Source organism: Saimiri boliviensis, chromosome 16, assembly GCF_048565385.1.
Source record: "Saimiri boliviensis isolate mSaiBol1 chromosome 16, mSaiBol1.pri, whole genome shotgun sequence".
Taxonomy (NCBI): domain Eukaryota; kingdom Metazoa; phylum Chordata; class Mammalia; order Primates; family Cebidae; genus Saimiri; species Saimiri boliviensis.
The window spans coordinates 51,120,397-51,145,351 of NC_133464.1; the positions used below are offsets into that span (position 1 = coordinate 51,120,397).

The 24,955-nt window shown below is 36.5% G+C and overlaps 1 protein-coding gene across 1 annotated transcript in view; it reads left to right on the forward strand.

Moving 5' to 3' along the window:
• Positions 1-24,955, forward strand: part of DIAPH3 (diaphanous related formin 3) — a 489,112-nt gene that overhangs the window by 377,095 nt on the left and 87,062 nt on the right. The window contains exons 26-27 of the mRNA XM_074387642.1: positions 1,013-1,108; positions 1,586-1,645. Coding sequence (XP_074243743.1) covers positions 1,013-1,108; positions 1,586-1,645 — 156 coding nt within the window. The remainder of the gene's footprint in view (positions 1-1,012; positions 1,109-1,585; positions 1,646-24,955) is intronic.

Here is a 24,955-nt window from a genome sequence, read left to right on the forward strand (position 1 = left end):
TACTCAGGAGGCTGAGGCAGGAGAACTGCCTGAACCCAAGAGGCGGAGGTTGCAGGGAGCCAAGATTGTGCCATTGCACTCCAGCCTGGGTAATAAGAGTGAAACTCAGTCTCAAAAAAAAAAAAAAAAAAAAAACAATGCCTGCAAGTTACCTTTTCTGGACAGTTAAAAAGTCCTTAGGGTTTCCTTGAATTTGGTTTGGGCCAATAGTTCCTTTGAAACTTTTTCTCCTGCTTTCTTTGAATAATATTTAACATTGATAACTATAAATATTTACAAATATTACTCATATTCTGTTCTTTGTAGAGAGAATTGGCTCTATAGCCACATCTTTCATTAATTATATACAGGATATCAACTTAAAATAATCTTAATGGAATGGAGACCTTTTGATTTTAGAGAACCTCTTGGTTTATTTTTTATTATAGAAGATAAACTTATACATTCTGTAAAATTTTGTAGTGATCTGTGTCACCTCAAGTCAGGGGATTATTATCTTTTGATATGAAAAATCAGTTGTTAGAAGCATGTTCACAAAAGTTAGCATGGAAATATAATTTTGTCTGATAAGTTTAGACAGCAGAGTCTCAGTAGGAACAGAAACACTCTCCCATACCTGGTTGATTTTAGAATAGAGGCTGATGTCTGGAAAATAGCTCATTTCTACAAAAGAAATGTGATTTATGATAACCCAAGACTTAGACATGACTAGAACCACATTCCATTTAAAGTAATTATGCCACTGGACTATAAAAGCAGTGCTCTGAAGTGAATCAATGGAACTCAGTCCTCTTTAGTGGACAGTAACATAGGCACTAATGAGACAGATTCATTAAAAGATATTTGATTTATGCGGGAGTTAAAGTCCTGTCTTATTTTGAAATTGCTGGTTTCGTCCCGGCATCTGATCTTTTTTTTTCCCTACCATCACCATCACCAGTTTCTGTGTATGCTTTGACATTGCTATGGTAACCCTAAGGGCTGATGGAATTCCCTGCATCTCTTTTCACAGAGAGTGATGAGACAGGAGTGATGGATAATCTGCTGGAGGCCTTGCAGTCCGGGGCTGCCTTCCGCGACAGAAGAAAAAGGACACCGAAGCCGAAAGGTGAACCCTATTCTTGTTTCATGTTACTTTCTAGGGAGCTATCAGAAAGAAGAACTCTTTTTTTCTCATTCCTTTAAAGTCATGTGTCAAGAATGCAGTGCCGTGGGCAACAACTGTTCAGAAGTTTCATAAGTTTGCTTAATCCCTTGTACAGACAAATGTCAGGGAGATATGCATTCCAGTTGGCCGATGTCAGTAGCACATTAACAAATCAATCCACTGAACCTAGAAAATGCTGATTAGTGTGACAAGTCTCATCTAAAGAACCATATGTACCTTATCCCAGTGGAGTTTACAGTAGCATAATTAAATAGGAAGTAAAAGTCATAACATTACTGCTTCAAGTATTTCAGGGTATTGAAGCATTACTTTGCTGCCAGAAATACTTAACCTTGGAAAAAAGTATGTCTACTACTGTTTTCCTTCTTGAGATGCACAGACCTCTATATTAAGTTTCTTTTTCATATTTTTTAACAGATGTTCGGCAGAGTCTCAGTCCAATGTCTCAGAGGCCTGTTCTGAAAGTTTGTAACCATGGTAATAAACCGTATTCATAAATTGCACATTTTTCTTATCTACTTTTATCTTATTGATCTGTGATTTTAGTAGGCTGCTGTGAAACTTTCAAGTTTCATTATAACTAAACTAGTAAAAATGTGTGCATGTACATATTTGCTATGGGATTGTGTACTTGTATTTTTCATCCCTATTACCTTGAGGTTGTGTTTTAGGTTCTTCTATTGGGTCTCCAGTGAATTTTTTATTATTATAATTATCTGAAATTAACGTTCAATCATTGCTGATTAGTATTATCCAAGGCATTCTTTCTCATAACACTTTTTTAAGTGTTGGACTTACTATATGTCAAGATACAACTTGAAGTATTAAATCTGTCACCTGTTTTACTCTCCGACATTTGCCAGTGTGGCTAGAAATACCTTGACTGGCATTTTGGGAAAATAATACATGTAAATGAGCTTCATGTGGTATTATCGTGGAAGGATGTGCTAAAATCACTAAAAAGGTGAATTAACTTTAGCCTCTGATATTTATCTAAGACGGAATCCTCTCAGAAATCTCCATGCCCAACCGTATGTAACTCTTTGCTCTGTTCACGGTACCATTTCATGCTGATTGGCTTTTATTTGCTTTGGTTCTTTTCCCTCTGTGTTATGTACTTGGGTTCTGCCTACCTTCCATAGTCAAAACACATTCATTGATTGTGGGCGCTGATTTTCCGAGTGAGATTGTCACTCATGTTTTCCAGATTTATAAATGTAAAAAAACTTGACAGATTTTATTCAAGAGTTTTTTGGGTTTAGATGAATTAAGTTCTAGAATTATTAACATGTGACAGAGAGAAACCTGTGCCAATTTCTCGGGAAGCCTAAAATAATTGTGAGGTAAATAAGAAAAAGACATGGATGTAATTATCTTTTAAGAGGTGTGTGGATCCTTACTGCCCAAGGTAAAGTATATATAGTAGGTGCTTAATAAATGACTGTAAAAGTAAAAATATGCTGCAATCTCTTAAGTAGGTCTTTTTTGTTGTTTTGTCTTGCCTTTCCCTTTTATAACAATACAAAAAAAGAGTTGGGATAAGTCAGAGAAGTTCATTGTGACTAATTAAGTAATTCCTAATTGTAGGGTTATGTTTGGAGCCCTTGTGATATATTTCACAATGGCAAAACCTGTAGAAGGTAGGTCTATCCTGATCTTACAGATTATTTTGTATTATCAATGAATAAATGGAAACCCAGAGAGGCTGAAAAGTTCCCAAGAGTGCAGAGCTGGTTAATGATACGGCTGTGACCAGAATACGGTTCTAATTTCTATTTTAATTCTTTTTGGATTTCATATATGTACTTCAGTTATTTTTATTATTAATATTAACAAGATAAATAATTCAGCCCCCATTTAAAATCATTAAAAAAGAGCTACAGCCAAACACAATGATTGTGATATGATTACTGATGTGCATATACCATCCTACAGGGTTAATTTAAAATATATTTTTTAGATAATATGTGGGGGAAAATTAGTTCAAGTAACTTTGTACACTGGGCTTGGAGAACTCAGCCTTGTGACTGTAATGTTAGTAAAATGTCTGGGATATAATGGCTCAGATACAATTACTTATAAATTGTGATGTTTCTGTTTATTATATATAAAGCAGATGAGCATTGCACATCTATAAAGTTAATGTATATGCTGTCTTAAGTTCTAAGGCTGTTGTGATAATTAAGCTAGTAGATTATATAGCAAGCTACACGAGATATATCACAAAGATCAAATTCTCTGTTCTAATATAAATGTGATGAAGTCCTACATTTTTAGAAACTATTTTCTGTTCATATTTCTGTTGTGTTTGCCCTTCATATTTCTAACCAAGTAGAAAGAAATCCAAATTACCTAATCTTTCTTAAGAATTATGTGTCTATAGATTATTAGACTAGATATTGAAAAATGCAGGATTTGGTTAAGGAAAATGTCTTTATTGCAAAAAGGGTGCAGATTATTTTTAGTATAACATTTTGGAGTTTATTGTGTGAACTTTCTGTTTCTAAAAATTTCTTTGTTTTCGTTGCAAATACTAACCCTGCAACTGAACTATATAATTGAAATGTAAAATTGAACTTATTTTTAATTTGCTTTTGTATACTTAAAGGAAAATTGATGTCTAATATTTATATTTTCTACAAGTATATATTGTTGATATTGATCTCGTAACTTACTTTTGAAGATTCAAAAGGTTTTCTACAGCTATTTGAAATTCGTTTCTAGCCTATGTAAAATAATAATAGTAATAGTAATAACAATAAGCTAATGTTTACTAAGATATTTGGCTTACTAAATGCTAAGCACTATGATGAGTGTTTTATGCATACTATGCATTTAACCTCAAATAATTCTATCAGAGAGTCAATATTTTTGTCCCCTTTCATAGTTGAAATTAGTCAAGTATTAAGCAGATCTGATAACTTGTTTAAGGGCATGTAGTCAAATTTTGAGTGCATGCCTATCTGACTTCAGAGTCCAAGTTCTTAATTTCTTTGCCATGCCATACTTTTAACAAAGCTGCTTGAATCAGTATCTAATCCCCTTCTCATCCATGAGCTGATGACTCATGTGCATACATTTTTTTTGCTCGTAACATATAGTTGAACTATTGAGACAAAACCTCTCAGAGATTCTTCAGCCTCTGGTGTGCCTCATCTTTTGTTCCCAAATTTAACCACTAGATAGCACTGTTTTCCTAGTCTGAGGTTTGGATTATGAGAATAATCTAGAATTAATTATGACCGCTTTTTATTTATTTATTTATTTATTTATTTTTTCCTAGACGGAGTTTTGCTCCTGTTACCCAGGCTGGAGTGCAATGGCGCGATCTCCGCTCACCACAACCTCTACCTCCTGGGTTCAAGCAATTCTCCTGACTCAGCCTCCTGAGTAGCTGGGACTACAGGCATGTACCCCCATGCCCAGCTAATTTTTGTATTTTTAGTAGAGACGGGGTTTCACCATGTTGACCAGGATAGTCTTGATCTCTTGACCTCGTGATCCACCCGCCTCAGCCTCCCAAAGTCCTGGGATTATAGGCGTGAGCCACCGTGCCCAGCCCTTATTTCTTTTAATAAACTCAGTATTAAAATATTTATGTTAATTTTAATAAACCTATGCTGTGTTAGAAATATTATAGAAGACTTGGGTAAAAAATATATATCCACAGCCCAAATTTAAGTTTATTAGCTACAATTTTAATTTTTTATTGTCTGTATATCTTTTGCTGTCTGTGCCTTCTTAAATCATAACTATAGTCTCAGACTTCTTAGGTTTCTTTTTGTATACAGAGAAAGCATCTTTTCTTTCAGATTAAAAATAATTCTGCTAAAGTATCCTCCTGGATGTTGGGGCTAAAATGTCCCTGTATGTATTTTAGCAAACATTCTAACTCCAATGGGCTTTAGAAACATAGACATCTCATGCACTGAATTATCCAGCCCTGTGCTGTGCTCTAAACCTCTACCAAAAACACTCTTGTTACAAGTTTTACCTATTATCTTTTGCTTTGGCTATAAAGGCACAGGCAGAAATTAAGTATGTGCTATATCTTTATTTATTCAGCAAAATGTACTAAGCTGTTGCTAGGCACTTAAGATTTATAGATACCCTCCAAGAATGCGCTATCTAGTTGAAAGACAGACTAGTAATAATTGCCCTACTTTTGGTAAATGCCAGGTTAGAAGTAACACAAAAAGTTTTGGCAAGACCAGGAAGTCAGAAAGACTGATCCAGGCTTTGTGAGGACAGTTTAGAGCTGGCCTCTAGAAGGACCTGAAATCCAAGCTGAGACTTGAAGGATGAGTAGAAATGAGGCCAAAACCCAAGGGCAGAGTGACCTAGCAGCAGTAGGAACAGCATGTATGCACTTTTTCATGAGGTCTTTTGAACCACAGTCTGAACCTTATAGAACTGTGCACTGTAGTAACACCCTAGTCTTCCCATTTTGTAATGCACATTGCCCTGAAAATGTTTTTATTTGATCTCTGTCACACTACTCATGAGTTTCATTATGGCGGAAACAAGGCATAAAGGAGCATATCTGTCTTGTTGACTGCTGTAACCCTGATGCTTAGCTGGATTCGTATCAGGCACGTAAGTGTTTATAAGAATGTGTTGAATGAACAGACATGTTTATGTTTATACTTGAATGAAACTATTAATATATGTTAAGGAGAAAAATCAAATCTCTTATTGTCACCCAAATAAGTGGAATTTGATATGTCAGTTGCTAAAATTCCAGCTGTGAACACAGTTAACCACTTCCCATCTCCCTTAAAGTTATCTATCATCAAAAGGAGATACTTGATTGTTTGGCCTATGCATAGCTTCAAAGAATTGTTGGATCAGATGTGAGGGAGGGGAGATTCAGTCTTGATTGGGTTACTCACTTCTTAGAAGTGGAGGGTTACTTATTAAATATCTTTCCCTTAGTCAAGCAAAGTGTGGCAACATTAAAACAAAAGAATGTATTTATTGATGAGTACAGGGCATTATCTATTTTCTTTATTCAACACAGTCCAAATCTAAAGACTTTCTGTAGTCTCCAAAAAATAGTGAAATCTCCTTTTTTAAGTCAACATAATTAAAATATTTATTAATGTATTTTAATTAAGATCATACTGTGGTGTTAAGTATTAATAAATCAGCTGGCCCAGCTGAAAATAAAGTACCAGATGGGGAAGAAGTATATTGCGAGTCTGACACAGGTCAAGAAATTTGGACTGTTGAGGTTTTTGAGCGTGAAAATGGCAGGTCCCCATCATTTATGTGGAACTAAAGTGTAAGTGGGAGGGAAGAATTGAAAAGACTTCATGGCAGCCTCTATGCCAGTATCAATCGGCTGCTAGGGATGGGGGGAAAAGTCAAAGAGGGGAAGAAAAAAAATCAGAAAGAAAAAAAGCCCAGCCTAGAGCTGTAGGTTAAAACACCCTCACAGAGAATTGCTAATACTTCTTAAGCAAGTAAGTTATCTAAAGGAGAGTCTTTAAAACAAGAGAATGGCAAGTTAAGGACTGGACTTTAGGAATGGACTCAGGTGAGTAATGAAGTGAAGGAGAAGTAGAAAAGAGATCAAGAAGTTGGGAGGAATTACATCGCAGTGGAACCTATACAGTGAAGGTTGAGAGAAGACTTTGATTTTCTCATTTCTTTTTTTTTTTCTTGATTGTTTTCTTTATAACCTCTGGTATACCACTGAGTGACTAGTGTTTTTCTTCCCTTCCTTTGTAAATTCTGTAAAACTTTTGTGACAAAGGTTCCACATATATGAATGTCGAGCCACACCTTACGCTGCATCTGCCTGCAGTTTGTTTATATCCTCATTAGGTGGTTCTCTTTTCATAAGTAGTACAGTGGGACTTTTTTTTTCCAGTTAAATGGATAGAGAGTAATCAGAAAGAACTCTATAAACTATATGCAATTAAAAACTCCTAATGATAAAACTATTTAACTGTGACAAAATAAGATAAAACATAATCAAAATTTTAGGCAAACAAGTATTATGCATTTTTAGAGAGCATCCATAACCTAAACAAAATCTTGCTATATTATCTTTACACTAAATCAATTCTTAATAGCCTTCATTTGGATTTGATTATCTATTTTTACTCCTCCACTTGTATATGGCACTTTGAGAGATTTTTATAGAAATAAGATTGTATTGCCTCCAGGCACAGCTGCTCCGCCACTCCAAGATTTGAAGTCAGAGTTAAATGTGAAGCTGGTTAGATATCTTTGAATTAGCATATTTTTCTAAGGGAGGCACACAGACAGGCTTTGTTGTTGATATATCAAAACTTCATATATAGCCACTCCTCCCCCATCCCCAGTCCACTCAGTCTTGGGTCACCTTGTTTCTTGTCCTGCTGTTTCTCAAACAGCAAACGGCCACAAGAACAGAAAGCCAAACACCGCATGTTCTCACTCCTAAGTGGGTGTTGAACAATGAGAACACATGGACATGGGCGGGGGGACATCACACACTGGAGTCTGTTGTGGGGTGGGGGGCTAGGGGAGCGATAGCAGGGAGTAGGGAGGTTGAGGAGGGAAAACATTAGGAGAAATACCTAATGTAGGTGACAGGGGGATGGAGGCAGCAAACCACCATGGCATGTGTATACCTATGTAACAGTCCTGCAAGATCTGCACATGTACCCCAGAACTTATAATAAAAAAAAAAAAAAACCAGGAAGAGTTTGTCTTGAGGGAGAATTAGGAGATTTCTAAGGTTTCCATTGGTGTCTACTGAGCACTAACTGCCTTAAGTCTTCTATAGAAGCAATGAGGACAGCACTAACGCATTCCGCCTCTGGAGAACGTTATCTGTCCAAGTAGGAAATATTAACAACTTCCATTTTCATTTGTTTTAAAGTAGAAAGAGGATAAGGAACAATATAGTTAAATTACTTGATTTTCTAAATGTCATTGGCCTATTTTCTTGAGAGTATTTTTTGTTCTTTTTCTGATGAACTTGTGCCTGCCAAATAACCTAAGAAAGGGAGCTATTAAAATACTAATTGTTTTTGACACCCTTACACTTGGGCTTTCAAGCAGAATCAAATGCTACCTGTAGCTGTCAAAAGACTTAAATATTTTTTAAGGAGATTTTTCTAGGCCAGGAATGTAAAATAATCTGGATGATTTCACAATTTATTCAAACATCAGTCTCTTATATTTACTATGTAGTCAAGCAAAAGGCAGAACGGACTCAGCAGGGCTCCTGCCTAGGTAAGGATGCCCTGTGGGTAGACAGGAAAGGCTTTTCTTATCTAATTTATAGTCAGGGCAGGACAACCTTTTGGCATAGTCATTATCAAACAGACTCTTAAGCATGAACAGGCTAGAAAAGTCTCAAGAAGTGAAGACTTCAAGTTGTTTCAAAAGGACATTTATGCAAGAAATAGCAAATGTCTTTCATTTAATGAGCATTCACAAATGTATGCTGAAGGCTGGAATAAATTTAGTGGAAAAGAGATAAAGAACTATATTGTGTAAGGAACGTAATGTCCTTGACTTCCCTGAAATGGTTGTTATGATTAATATGTCTCTTGTTCTGCTTGTGTTCCATAGTGGACTATAATTATTATGATCTTTTAAAATTGTTTGCCCATTCTGAATCTCTCCCTTTTCTTATAGCAGAAGTTCAGAGTCTAACTTTATAAGGAATCAATGGGCAGACTTTAGACGCTCCTTGAACTCTGTACTTTTGTTTTCAATTTTGTGTTTGGACTTAAAAAAAAAAAAAAAAAACTGGTGAAAGGATCAGTTGATTTCATCAAATTTCTCCCAAAATAGAAATTCCTTTTAAAAGAGGATTAGAGAATTACTGATTTTGTTGTTTGATCCATTACACATTGTTTCTATGTGTTATGTGATTTTGTATTACTTAAAAGGCAAGCCATTTCTAGTATATTAATAATTGTTTGCCATTTGAGAACTAAACTTTCATGGACATGTGAAATGGTTGGCAAATCTACAGTTTTAGAGACAAATAAATTGTGTTAAATTGTGTAGCCTAAACAGTTACAATCCAATGAAGTGGTGGTGCTACTGTGGAGCTTCACTGAGCATATGGAGGAAATGACATCATCTGTACCTGGGATAGTCTTTGGTCTTACTGGATCTCCCAGGCTAGAAGGCATGCAGGGCTCATCTGGGTCGTCAAACTTGGAAGGAGCAAGGAAGAGAAAGAGGAGCCAGAGGAGGAGCATTCTCCCCTCGGAGCCACCGGTGACACAGAGATGGGAAAGAATAGTCACCAAAGACACATGCTCAGAAAGACCAGGTACAAAAAGGATGGATGAGCACCCAAGCACAGATGGGACTGAAGAGCTCAGGTATCACTGCTTACCTTGGGAAATGCAGTATTGGTAGAAACGGAAGCCAGGTAGCCTCGGTTGGAGGAGGAGTGGAACTTTTTTTTTTTTTTTTTTTGAAAGCCTAGATATGGGAAAAAAGAAAAAGTAGGGAAATAGCTGCACCAAATGGCTTGTGATTTAATGAGCATATTATGTTTCGTTGCCATTCATATCGCAAAGGCTTTACTGTCTTTGTATTCTGAAAGGAAGGATTAATAGCTCTGGAGGTGTGGGGCTAAGACTTAGGGGAACAGTAACTTAGATTAGGTTCCCAGGGAATGGGATGTGAGAGCCTAGGTGCAGAGCACCTGGACAGTTACAAAGGAAGGAGGTTTGAATAGAAGTGGATCCCTTACTCCCTTAAGGTAAGTAAGGGAGAATTCAGAACTTCCGCCTGATAACACCTGTTTTCTCTGACAATTAGGAGATCAGGTCTCTTCCTGAAAGTCATAGTCTCTGGCTAGGGGAAGGAGGCAAGGTCAGTGGGTGATAACATATCTCCTCTAGGGAATGTCAGAGGAAAGTGATCAGGAAAAACACAAAGTGATTTTTACATTAATGGCCTAGTTGCAGAGGGAGATGATTACTTGTGTAGCGATAGTATAGTGTGTGAAGTCCCTGGGAAGAAAAGTGGCCAAAGTGCCTCCCAGGTCCTGTGAAAAAGGGCAGATGGTCCCCAGTAGCCTCAAGGTTCTAAAAAGTAATCTACACGTGTGACCACAGTGCTCAGTCAGGCAGTAGGCAAACAGTGTGCTGTACAGCCCCAGCCAAGCAGAGTCATCAAATTTTCCTTTTTTTTTTTGAGCCTACGGCACCCGGTATTCCCAGGCAGTCTCCCATCCAAGTACTAACCAGGCCCGACCCTGCTTTGCTTCCGAGATCTGACGATATCAGATGCATTGAGTCATCAGATTTTCTGAAAGGATAAGATACTTTGTGTTTTAAAAAGTGTAGCAGTTACAGGAAAATAATGAAAACTCTTTTGGAACATAACAATGTGTCGTTTGTTTTTGCTGTTGTATTCCATCTGTAGAAGACATTATGGCAGAGATGGGGGACCCTACTGCAGCTGAGTGTCTTCCAGGCATGTGCCAACTGCATTATGTGTCTGAAATCTTTTCTAAGAAAACAACACTTGATATTTATTTATAAGATACCATTGGATTTATGTTTTATTTTCCCTCCTTAAAGGTCAGTTCAAAGTAGCCACAGATATGGAAACCACCTTTTGAAATTGCTGTCAGTATTACAAATAAATAATTTGCAAAATGCCTGACACATAGTAGGTACTTAAAAAAAAAAAAAAAAAAAAAAAAAAACAGCTCTTATTCAGTGACTATTTGTGAAAGCATAAAACTAGCCAGATTTTCAAATACTGTTTCTACAAGTGAATGGTCTGGCAGAGGAGTTTGACCTTGAAAAACAGTTCAGAGTCAGGTTTTGGCTTTGGAGTCATACAGGTCTCAGTTTAAATTCTTGACTTACTATCAGGGTGATCATGGCAGGTTACTTGTCTTTAAATTTTCTTTTCCTCAGCTATAAGCAGAGAAATTACACTATGTTTCATAGGCTGTTAGGAAGACTAAATAAAAGTGTGTGGAAGTGCCTAGATTTGTGATGTAGTGCCTAGAATTGAGTAGCTTCTCAGTAAACTCAAAATCTGCAGGCACCTTCTCATTCCTTCCCCTCTTCACTTTCCCTCCATGATACATTTGCCAATAGAAAGTTATTGCAAATCCTTCAAGGAGAATGGTACATAGAATGGTTTTAGTAATTAAGAGACATGGAAATTAATTTTCTTACCATGAATATTTCTTGGACTGTACTTAAAATACATGAAGTAATATCAACTAGTTTAGCAGAAAAAATGTTGAAAATTAAGACTATAGAGAATTTTGTTTTTAAAATAGAAGAATCAAGATATTTTTACGTCCTTTTCTCCTTGGGAGTCACCACAAAGCCACCAAGAGAAAGAGTCACAAAAACAGTTTACAGCTCCTGTGACGTTAAGGTGCCTTTAATCTGAAACAACAATATATAGAGACGGGAAGGATGGAGAGGATGACGATGCGAGGAGAAACCTGGAATCCAGATGTATGATTTTCCTAGGGTTACCTCAGCAAATTATCACAAATTGGAAGGCTGAAAACAACACATTTATTTCTCTCACTGGTCTGGAGGCTAGAAGTCTGAAATAAGATGTTGGCAAGGCTGGTTTTTTCTGGTGGTTCTCGGGGAGAATCTGTTTTGTGCTTCTTTCCTAGCCTCTGGGGCTGCCAGGGGTCCTTGGTGTTCCCTGATTTGTAGCTGCATCACCCCAGTGTGTGTCTCCATCATCACATGGTGTTCTCCCCCATGTGTCCTTTAACTTGTCACATGGCTGCCTTATAGGGACACCTGTCATTGGATTAGGACTCAGCCTAACCTAGTATGACCCTGAGTTTACCTGATAACATCTGCAAAGGTCCTATTTCCAAATACAGTTGATAGTCACAGGTACTAGGGGTTTGGACTTCAGCATATCTTTTTGAGGAGACACAGTACAACCCGTGACACCACAGGGCCCCAGTGAGAAATGGACTGATCCATCCCTCCCAAGCCTCTGAGGAGGGCTCAGGAATTCTGGTGCCAGGAACCACTGACAGAACAAGTCAGTCATAGAGCTGAAAATAGGACTGGAAAGGGGGCAGTTTAGCACCATCTAGACAGTCTGACTCGGAAGTCTAGAATTTTGACAATTATGCTGTACTGCCTCAACCCACTTCCCTTTCCTCCATCCTTCCAGGAGATCAGAGATTTATTGTTTGGAGAAATTGTGCTCAAGAATCTAGAATGGGAATATGAAGCAGGAACGAGGTGTTCCACTGCAGTCAGGGATTATGTAAACACAGGAGAAAAAAGTGGAAATGAATGGAAAAAGCCTCTTCTGACTCCCTTCTGCCACTTAGCTCTTAGCATACAGAAGCCAAGCTTATGCTGCAAGCAGATGACAGAATATATATCTGGAAATGATGAACAGTCTAGAGAATAGGCTTTCTGATTCTGATCTGCTTCTCCCCATAGTACTAGCTCAGCAAGAAAATTACACAGAGAAACCCATTAGTTGACCAACCTACTTATTCACACAAAATGTTTACTCTTAAATATTAATTTGGGCCAGGGATTTATTAGCTAACATTTGAGGAAAACATTTAACATGGAGAAAAAAGGAAAAACAAAGGCGCTCTTAATAAAAAGAGAAAATATGAAGAACAAAAGAAAAATTTAAAGCAGAACACCATAGTTATAATTTCAGAGATATCAAATTCAATGTGTGTGTGTGTGTGTGTGTGTGTGTGTGTGAGAGAGAGAGAGAGAGAGAGAGAGAGAGAGAGAGGGTTTCTCTCTGTTGCCTAGGCTGAAGTGCAGAGGCATGATCATAACTCACTGCAGCCTTCATCTCCCAGACTCAAGCCATCCTTCCATGTCAGCCTCCCGAGTAGCTGGGATTACAGGCATATACCACCATGCCCAGCTAATTTTATTTTTTAAATTTTTGTGTGTGTGTGAAGATAGAGTCTCACTGTGTTGCCCAGGATGGTCTTGAACTCCTGAATTCAAGTAATTCTCGTGCCTCAGCCTCCCAAAGTGCTGTGATTCGGGTATAAGCCACCATGCCCAGCCTAAAAGACTATTTCAATGATGAAAAGAATAGAATGCATACATGCACATATGTGCGTGTGCACATATATATATATGTGTGTATGTGTACCTACGCATATGTGTATACACTTATATGTATATTTATACACATATATAAAGATGTATGTATGAAGAAGAATTAGGAAACAAGGATCTCTCGGATATGGAAAATCCAAGGTAGCAGAAAAAAATTAGTACAATATTGAAAAAACATCAAGATAGAGGGTTCTATGAGAATTTTGTTGTCTATTTTGTGCTGTTTTAACAGATTATACAGACTGGGTAACTTATGAACAAAAGTTTATTGGCTACCGGGAAGTTCAAGATTGAGGGTTTGGCATCTGGCGAGGGCCTTCTTACTGCATCTTCCCATGGTGGATGGGCTAAGGGAGACAGAACAGGGCTGGACTCATCATCCTTTGTAAGGAACCTATTCCCACAATAATGGCATCAATCCATATTTGGGGCAGACCTCTCTTGGCCTAATTCTCTTTTAAAGTTCTCACATCATAATACTATTGCAATGGCAATTAAATTTCAACATGAGTTTGAGAGCAGACAGCCATTGAAACCATAGCAGGAAAGATCAGGGGAAAATGTAAAACTTACAGATAATCTGAATGACTATGTGTACAATCATATTAAAGGGCTTTGTGGACAATTTTGGAAAGCTTTAATGATAGACACTTAACAAAAGAGGCAATTATTAATTTTGGCAAAAAAAGAAAAGTGACATATGATTATGGTACACTACTTCACAGAGTCCTAGATACTATTTTACTTAGCCGTAATAACAGAAACACTGTAACCAGCCTTCAAAATAGTGCCCAGTGATCTCTGCCTCCTTGTTTTCACACCTTTATATAATCCACTCCTCCCCAAACATTGTTCCAATTAAGCATGGCAGAAATAATATTTTCTCACTAACAAGCTTAGATTATAAAATATGCCAAAGCTTTCATCTTGGGTGTTCTGTTCTCTCCCACTCTCCTTTGGCTATGGGGGACACCATGTTGTGAGCAGCCCTTTGGAGAGACTCAAGTTGTGAGGAACTGGAGCTTCCATCTAGCAGCTGTATGAGCTTCTAAGTTTATCTCTATTAAGATATAACCAGAGCTGAAATCTCTTTTTTCATTTCGTTATCTGTCTACTTTTCTCCTAAAATTTACTGGTTGTACTTTAATTTTGCATAATTCCTCTTCTCTTTCTCTCTTCCAATATTGTATATGAACCTAAAGGGGAATTTTCTCTGTTCTAACTCTCAGCTTATCATTTTTTATGTGATCCAGAAACTAAAGTGCTCTTCAATGTGCATTCCTAAGGAGTGATAAGGATGATAGGAGTCAATAATGGTAGTGCCGCTAGCTCAGGATAATAAATGTGCTTTTGCATATAAAATGAACACCCTTCCAACCTTTTCTTTTGTGTTCTGTAGATAACATTAGCCAGTGATTTTACAGCACATTTCTGCATTATTTTCTTCCCTCCTCATTCTTTATGTGTTAAAAAAAAAAAAAATGATAGAAATGAGCAAAAGAGAAAAGTCAAGTACCATTCTACTTTTTTTTTTTTTTTTTTGCTTTTTAGAGCAAAGGTACCGTTATGGTAGTGTATAAAAACTTGGTAGATAATCTGTATCCACTGACTCCTTTGTAAGCAAGAGGGTGGGATGAAATTAGCATTTTGAAACACTGATGTTAGTTATAATCATTGGCTTTTTTCTAAAGAAGTGGTTTTTCATATATTGCACAGATCTCATGAAAGCCAGGAATGTAGGTAGCATAGCTGGAACTGTTTGTGGTTTGGGGGAGGAATAGTGGTTTGATGGCTTGTTATTTAGTCTAGGTAAAGAGATAAATACTAAATATTTCCTGCTTTAAAGGGGTCTATAAATTTTTTGAAGTAAGCATTGACATGCATTAAGAATGCTATAATGTCTCATTTATTCCCAAGTAAATTAGAAATTATTAGCATTAGCCATGATGTACATTATTGTGATGTGACAGCATTTGGCTTAAACAGTTTTACCATTTATTAGCACTAATATTAGAATAAATGATAATGATCATTAAGTGCTATGTACATGATCATTTAAGTAATCATGCTTGCAATCTCCTACTATTAGTCAAACCTCTTTGGGTTAATTAGTCAGAGGAGCTGTCTTACTCCAATTTCTAGAAGAATAATGAAACAAAGGAACACGGAAATATAACAAAGAAAACAAGAAAGCATCACTCATTTACCTCATATTTTGACTTTATTTTCCCTCACCTAGTTCGTATTACAACATTACGGTTGAAAAAAATCTGACAACAGTTTTTATTTCGAGATAGAATTAGGGCTATAAAATTATATTTGCATATTTTTCCATTAAAAAATGTATGTAGCAGAACAGTGCTAATATGATAAGCAAATAACAACAAAGTCCATGTTTACCGACATATTCACACTGAAAGATGAACCAGTAAATACTGTTGGATTTAGCATTTAAAAATGTTAAAACATCTTGTTGTATTTTAGCTGTGACAAGCCAGTAACTCAAAATCTGTATATCTAACTTCAAGGCTACAAATATATGAGACAACTGAGAAACGTTTGTTATCAGTTCTTTTATTACTCATATCTTTGTTAATACAGTTACTCTGAGAAGTTTTTAAGTTGATATTTGATAAACCGTGAACAGAGTTTTATTAAATCCAATTTTATCACTGGATGGAAAGTGTATTTCATAACTTTTTCTTAGTCTTTCCCATGTACTAAAGGAGGAGAAAATATAAAGAAAATGATCCTTTAAAATTCTTTGTGATCTGTTATTAGGCAGCTTTTCAAATGAGAGTGATGAGGGTATACTCCATTTTTTAATATGCCAGAAGAAATAAGTGAAAGGCATAGTACATTAAAGCAAATCTCTCATACTCTTATAGGGCAGAGAAGAGTCCTGCCTAAGACAGCTTCCAGGACCTGTTCCTATACTTGCACCCTTTGACAGTAGCATCCTCTCTAATAAATCTCAAGACTTGCATCACTTTTTGTTTTTTTGCTTTTTGAGTTGGAGACTCTCACTGTTGCCTGGGCTGGAATGCAGTGGTGCAATCTCAGCTTACTGCAACCTCTGCCTCCCAGGTTCAAGCAATTCTCCTTGCCTCGGCCTCCCAACTAGCTGGGATTACAGGTATGCACCACTACAACCAGCTAATACTATGTTGGCCAGGCTGGTCTTGAACTCCTGACCTTGTGATCCTCCAGCCTCGGCCTCCCAAAGTGCTGCGATTACAGGCGTGAGCCACCATGCCAGGCCACTTTCATCACTTTTTATTTTTATTTATTTATTTGAGACAGAGTTTTCCTCTTGTTGCCCAAGCTGTAGTGCAATGGCACGATCTCAGCTCACTGCAACCTCTGCCTCTTGAATTCAAGTGATTCTCCTGTCTCAGCCTCCGGAGTAGCTGGGATTAGAGGCATGCACCACCACAGCCGGCTAATATTGTATTTTTAGTAGAGATGGGGTTTCTCCATGTTGATCAGGCTGGTCTCTAACTCCCGATCTCAGGTGATCCACCCACCTCTGCCTCCCAAAGTGCTGGGATTATAGGCATGAGCCACTGCATTGGCCTCACCATTTTTTAAACACTGGTCTCTCTCTGCTACTCACTTACTGGAAGCTGAATACCACCTATTACTCTTCATTCTGTGAACCAACTTTCTCTTCATTTACTGATCCCTGTTCCCTTCCCTGGCTTAAATATAAGAAGTCTTGATCTGCTCAGGGTGAAAAAGAAATATAGTGATGAGGTGAAGTAATAAAAGTCAGTAACTCGTTATAGAAATGCAATATTTCCTAGAAATTAACTCTGTGTCTTCTACATCTTGTTTTAATAACCAGAAAAGGGGTTTTGAAAATAATTTTTAAAATTACTTTGTGATTAGTTTTCATATCCTGCTGCGACCACTCTCCTTGTGGTAGTTTCTGTGCCCCTGGGCCCACCCTTATGTGTTTTTCGAAGTTTGCTTTTTCGTACTGTAGGCCCATATGGTTCATCACATGCTCTTCTAAACAGATCTCCGGTTCTATCTATAACCTCTCTGTATTTTTGCACTAAGATCTTCTTTAACCATGTTAAAAAGGTATTTTTCTTTCAAAAACTGCTAAGCACTACTTCAAAATCAGAACTAAAAGACTATAACTGGTCCAGGTGTGGTGTCTCATGCCTGTCACCCAGCACTTTGGGAGGCTGAGGCAGGAGGATAGATTGAGCTCAGGGATTCAAAACCAGCTTGGGCAACATAGTGAGATTCTGTTTCTACCAAAAAAAAAAAAAAAAAAAAAAAAAAAAAAAAAAACTTTCAAAATTAGCCAGGTCTCATGGCATAAACCCGTGGTCCCAACTACTCAGGAGGCTGAGGTAGGATAATCACTCAAGCTCAAGTGGTTGAGGCTGCAGTGAGCCATGATCCCACCACTGTACACAAGCCTGGGGGACAGAGCAAGACCCTGTCTCCTAAAAAAAAGAGAGAGATAGACAAAATTCTTGCCTCTGTGAAATCCCCTCTTCACTAAATTGCTTTACATTGTGTATTGCATTGATTTAGGAGGTTTTGTTTTATTGTGTTTAAATTTCTCAGGTACTGCCTAGCTTCTTCCTTCATTTTAAATGTAAACTTTGTATGGTAGAATCACATACATATGGAAAGGTAAACAATCCTAAGTATATTGCTTGATGAATGTTGATCACATAAGCTTGCCTGTATAACCAGACCCCAGATCAAGAAACAGAATTTAACTAAAAACACAGTAGCCTCATGGCCAGTCATTACCTCACATTCCACATATGTCCTGACTGTAAGCATAAACTAGCTTTACCTTGTTCTTTCCGAAAATAGAATTGTACACTTTGTATCCATGTTGTTGTATGAAGCTGTAATTCATTTATTCTTACTATTGTTTAGTATTCCACTACAAGGGCATATCACAACTTATTTTTCCTTTTATCAGTGGATATTTTTGTTGTATCTAGATTTTGACTATTACAAATAACATGGCTAAGAATGTTCTTATTGTCTATGCCTTTTGCTTCTATCAGACATACACTTAGGATTGTTTGTTGGATATGCATATATTCAGCTGTAGAAAATATTGTCCAACAGTTTTCCAAAATAGTTGTACCGGTTTATACTTCCATCAGCCAGGTAAAAGAGTTTCAGTAATTCCAGTAGGGTGTCTCAGTGTGGTTTTGATTTGCATTTCTTCTATGAGTGATGTAAGTACCTTGTCATAGGCTTATTTGCTTCTGTGGATATCCTGTTACATGAAGTGTTTATTCAAGTCTTTCCTCTGTGTTATTTCTCTGTTAGGATAAATTATCATCACTACCGTTCGTGATGATTTTTCAGTGCTGCCATTGAGTAGATTTTATTTGCCCATTTTTCCATTAGCTTACCAGCATTTTTCATGTTGAGAATAAATAGATTTTGTTGCAATTTTATCACAACGCATGTCAAACTGCCAGTTGTATTATGAATATTGTCCTTGTAGCATGTACTCTTTTAACAGTGTTTCAATGGCTGCATAGCATAGCTGGGTAGTAAAGATGGCCCATATTAACTAGCTTTTCTATGGTTTGACTTTTACATGTTTTTAATTTTTTTTTTTTTTTTTTTTTTTTTTTTACCATTATATATAGCACTGTTTCTTCAGGATAATTCAGGAGATATGAACAATTTTAAAGCTTTTAACACATATTGCCTCACTGGCCTGGGTGAAGTAAAGGGATAATACTAAATTATACTCCAGCAGCCTATACACATGTTCATTCATTAAATCCTCAATAACACTAGATGTGTTTCAGAATTTTTACTATTGACAAAATGGTGTCTTACTGTTTTTCATTTTTCTTTAGCTGTAAAACTGCATATATTTTCATCCTTTATTTACAACTGATAAAATTAAGTGAGCAAAGGAACCAGAAATGGGGTAGGAGGGAGAACCTTCTCTGTATTTCTCAGCAAACTATGTCATTCTTAAGGAAAAATCAGAAACTTTAATATTATTATTTTCTCTGTCTTATTTCTCTATTAGGATAAATTCTTATCATTACTGTTTGTGATGATTTTTCAGTGCTACCACTGAGTAGGTTTTATTTGTACATTTTTTATCATTAATGATAATAAATACTATTAGCTCTGAGGTACTAGAGTAATGGGTTAGAAATAGGTGAATGGAAATCAGAGACAGACGTAAATCCCAGAGGCAAGAAATAGCTGGAACCTCAGATGGGTTCACATCTCCTTCCCCAAGGGTTTTGGGTAATTAGGTAGCAGTTTAATTGATCTGTAAAAATAACTGTGACTAACCTTAGTCTACCTGATGGGAACTGAGCCGACCAATGGATTACGTTCTCTTCCAGCCTATTTTTAACAGCAACTTTAGCAGATTTTCCCTCCCTCCCTCCCTCCCTCCCTTCCTTCTTTCCTTCCTTCCTTCCTTTTTTCTAAGTTTACCACATGAATCTATTTAAGAAAAGGTATTTCAATAGTGAAGGTGTTAGTAGATTACAATTTTTTAATGTTTATATCCTGTACTTATTTCTAGGAAGAATTTGAAATGGCTTACAAAAGGAGGCACATAATAATTATGTAATTATAAGAGATGACAGATGCTGTAAGAAAAGAAAGTTGGCTCCTTAGCTTATAGCCTTGGTTCTCAAATTTCATCATGCATCAGAATCACCTGTAGTCTTGTCAAAATAGAGGTTTCTGGGCTCAATCCAGAGTTACTAATTCAGTAGGTGTATGGTAGTCATGAGAATTTGCATTTCTCAATTCCCAAATGCTGCTCATATAAGAACCACACTTTGAGAACCACAGTATCTGGATCATCTTTATCTGTTTTGAGTATTTGGAATAATCATTGATTCACACTATATTTATTAGTCTTTTTGTGAGCTGTGTATTTCAGTGTCTGATCATACATAGTAATAGTTATGTTTTATGAGGCTCATTTTATGGCTATACAGTATATGATTAATTCTATATCATATCCTGTATATTATCCTATATATTCATATGTATTCTGAACATTGGCCACATTAGAAATACCTAGAAAGCTTTTCTAATGGCTCCATTATGGAGCCTTATCTCCACATATTCTGATTTAATTGGTCTAAGGTGGGGTCTGGGCAGCGTATTTTTTTGAAACTCCCTTTGTGATTTCAGTGTGCGGGACAAAATTGTAAGCCACTGATAGGTAAAGATAAAAATAGCCCCTGTTGCCAACAAGTAACAGATTGTTTCATTTGTGGGTTGTTGGTGTTTTTTTTTTTTTTTTTCCATCAATGTGCCTAGCCATTCATTCTTTTATTATAATCTGTGTGTTACGTGTTGGGTTCTTGAGCATACCATTTTGTTCTTCTCTTAATTGAACTTCATCCTGTTTTTGATGAACCATTTCTCTAATCTATCAAGGTCATTTTAAATTCTGTTTCTTCTAAAGCATTTAACCCCTGCCCAACTAAGTATCATCTGCAAGTTTAATGAGCAGATTTTCAATTTCCTAATTGAGACTGTGCTCATTAATTTTTAATATTTTATAATTTTATTGCAAATTATTTCCACCATGTGGGTGATGCTACCTTGACCTTGCCCTGCCCGTGCACATTTTCTTCATTACCAATGAACATTTATTTAATGCTTAGAAGTTGGTGGTATTGAAACAAGTTCTGTGACTTCTAAATAATTGAAAATAAGTACTGAATCTGACACTGTGTAGTTTTAACTCTAAGGAGAATATGTATATAACATAAGCTGTGTGAGCAATGAAGAACATATAAGCATTTAAACACAAAAACTAAACATTTAACGTGTAGTTCATAGGTCTGTTGGATATAATGATCTTTACTATACCTGTACAGGAAAGAGGTTAAGAATGTAGGTTGCCACTTCACTAGCTGTGTAACCTTTTGCAAGTCACTTGCCTCTTGTGCCTCAGGTTTTTTGGTCGGTAAAATGGGATCATAATCATTCCAGCCTTGGTTTCTTGTGAGGATTAAAATCTGGTAATGCACGAAAACCTCTCAGTACAACCAAGCACATAGCAAGGGTTCAAGTAAATTAAGAGTCAAGTGAGAAATTGATAGTAGAAAGTATTTTAGGTTTGGTTTGACAAGACTGATAATAATCCAAGTGACAAAAGGATGATTAGTCTCGGATCTACCTTCTTCAGTGACTAATTCAGCTAATGTGGAACCTTCTATTTTAAAAACTAGAGCTTATTTTTCTGTAAGCAAATAGTTTTGATTTTCATTCTCAGTTTGCTCTATTTATAATTGGAAAGGCTGCTTTGGCAGATCGTTATAACTATTAAGTGACAGAGCCAGGATACAAACTCAGAACTCTGTCTACAAGTTGGTTACTGCTCGATGGTAGAGAGGAGGGAATAGATTGCCCCAGACATAAGAGGTGAGAGGAGGGGGATATCTATTTTAGAAAGATAAGATTCCAAAAAGAATAAAGCAGCTAGTATTTGACCACTGACTACATGTCAGACACTGTTGAGTGTATTATTTGCATTGTCTCCAACTGAGGTGTAGAAACGTTAAGTAACTTGCCCAAAATCATAAAGCTGATAAATGACAGAGGCAAGAATTAAACCCAGATCTGTGACAGCAAATTCCATTCTCTAAATCACTTCAGTAAATTGCCTTTCTTTGAATGGAATCAGGAGATTACTTTTTCTGGAACAGAAGATGCACTAAAAAATATCAGAAGTAGAGAGCAGAAAGATAAGTTGGAGACGGGAGTTGTGTTTACTCCCTGACAGATTAAATGGGAAAAATCAGCTGAGGGATTTCTCTTGAGTTTAGCATGTATTTAAATAGCTAAAAAGTGAAGATGTCTCAGTAGGAGGAGTCTGGAGATGGCCTAGATGAGGGTTTTAGAGATAGAGGTAGATTAGAAGGGCTGGGTTTGAAGGGTATGGAAATTACATACTTTATCTTCTTTTGTTCTTTGATTTACAAAAGTAAGTAAACATCAAGGGTGATCTCTTTTAGCCCATAAAAGTTAATGCTGTTTTTGTGAGACACACATTTTTATAGCACTTTACCATTTTCCTAATGCTTTCATGTACCATATTTTGTTTGATCTTAATATATTGCTGGCACTTTTACAATTTTGTTTCTATTATTCTAAAATATCCATAAGCATAAGAAATTTATTTATAACAAATTGGATGGAAGGCACAACTATTCTGGAGTTTCTTTGTATATACTTGTTTAAATGTGTTTATTTCATTGTAAGTGACAAGTATAATTATGATCAAAAATTAAGATATAGATGTTACTCAGAAAATACCAGCCATTAATTAGTCTTATGAGAGAGGATCTTAGCTTCTCTATCTCAAAAATCTTAATACTGCTCTTCAAACATGTTCAAAACAAAGTAGTTTTCCCCCATGCGGTAGTATTGAGTCCCCAAAAAATCAGTATAACAAAAACTGACATTTATCAGACTTGTATTACTATATTATTTGGAGTCATGAAAAACTTCATACCGCATTTTGTCTGAAGTTTAGTGATTTATAAATACTCTTAATTTCATAAATTAGAATTACATAAATATCTGTGATTCATGAGAGAGAAGAAGCCTCAGATACTGAATTTTTTGAAAAATATTCTATTATTTGCCCTTTACTAATGAACTGGACAAAAGTTAGACTCAGTCAAATTTGTCTATTTATAAAAATCATTTTTAGTGCAGAAATTATTTCTGCTTTTGTTCTTTAACCCAACTTGTTTGTGTTAGCCTCGGAGCTAAATAATACAGTATGATCTGAACTATCCAGATAGTATTTAAAAAGCTGGAAAGCAGAATCACTTCTCCCAAACAGTAAAATATTTGTAATTTTCATTAGTAGCTACTGACCACTAATAAAGTGTTTACCTTTAAAAATAGTCTGTTATAAAATAAAAATAGGTGTCTATGTGTGTTACTAAGGGAGATAATTTCTGTTCAGACACTTTACATGTGTATATTCAGACATCTTATACCAAAATCAGAACTAGCTAATGTATTTCATGAAGAATTCAGTTCTCTCTTTATTCCACGTTTACCCACATCTCCAGATAATTATTTAAGAAATTTGAATGATTAAATTTAAAATCATTTATGCTTGCATGCTAAGAGTTTTTGTGTAGACTTTTCCCATTATAGACTTTGTACGTACCCTTTTTCTAAAAGAGACTGAAGCTTTAAAATGACTACATTAGCTGGGTGCAGTGGCTCAGTTTTGTAATCCCAGCATTTGGAGAGGCCAAGGTGTGGGGATTGCTTGAACCCAGGAGTTCGAGACCAGCCTGCACAACATGGCAAAACCCCATCTCTAACAAAAACACAAAAACTGACTGGGTATGATGGTGTGCGTCTGTAGTCCCAGCTACTGGCAAGGCTGAGATGGGAGGATTGCTTGAGCCTGGGAGGTCGAGGCTGTAGTAAGCCATGATGGCACCACTGGATTCCAGCCTAGGTGACAGAGTGAGACTGTGTCTCAAAAAAAAATTGACTACATTATTGCTTGTTGTGGTATAATACTTATAATGTAGCTGAAGTAAAGAAAACCCTATAGAGGTCTACTTAGTTTTGAATTCCAGCTTTGCTGTTTATATGTTGGTGGTTACTGAATCTCTTGGCACCTCAGTTTCCTTATCTAAATTATACCTACCTTAGAGAGTATTTGTGAAAACTAAATTAAACATGCCACCCAAAGCACTATGCACTCAATAAATGTTACCTGGTATCACTGATGATAATATTCAGTTCCATAAGAAGGATGTTGGCTGGTAAAGAGACACCACTCTGGAAATAGTTGAGTTTTAAAAAATTTAGACCACTGTCATTTGCCAGGTTATACCAACTAGCCTCATTGACCTGGTGTTGCCTGAATATATCCTGCTTCTTGGCTCATTAAGAAGCATTACTGGATCAGATCCATAGAATGTTTTACATGACTATGAGTGGCACTGATCCAATTTATGAAGCTTGACTGCAAGGGCATTTAATGGTGGCTGAGATAGCTTACTTTTATGTCATTGATTAATTTTTCCATTTTACTTGTAGTACCATTGCCGTACCAATTTCAAGATGTTTTTAGTTTTCTGCTTTAAAAGTTTACTTCAAAAACAGTGTAATAGATATTCTCCTGTTTGATGTAAAGTTATTTAGAAGACCTGCAAGGTTGTAGCTCCTAATACAAAATGCTTAGATAGAATTACTCCTTCCTTCATACAGTTACAGACATCTAGAGGTTGACTATTCAGGAGTAAGGAAGTAAGTTGATTATTTACTGGTTGTGTACATTTACACCGTAGCAGCTGATTGAAGAAAAATTGGATTTGTAAATAACACTTGTAGCAATAGAATTAAACGCTGCCTCTTAAGGTATTTACAAATAGAAAAATCAAGTTAGGAGGATTCTAATTTAATGATTAATTATTCTACTGGAATTTTAAAGGAATAGATCAATAATGATATTTTGTTTCAGGCTATTAGCCAGAACCTTGGCTCCCCAAATTAAGAAATCGGTTCTTGTTAATTAAACTTAAATATGATGGCAGAGATCTTTGTGCCGTGAAGCGAGAGCCTGATCTATGGCTATTTTGTTCCATACTTAGTATAATGCAGTACACTGTTCTCAGCCAAAGCCCTATGTTGTCTGGGCAACTCCCGTTGCCATAGCAATGAAATTCTTTTGCGG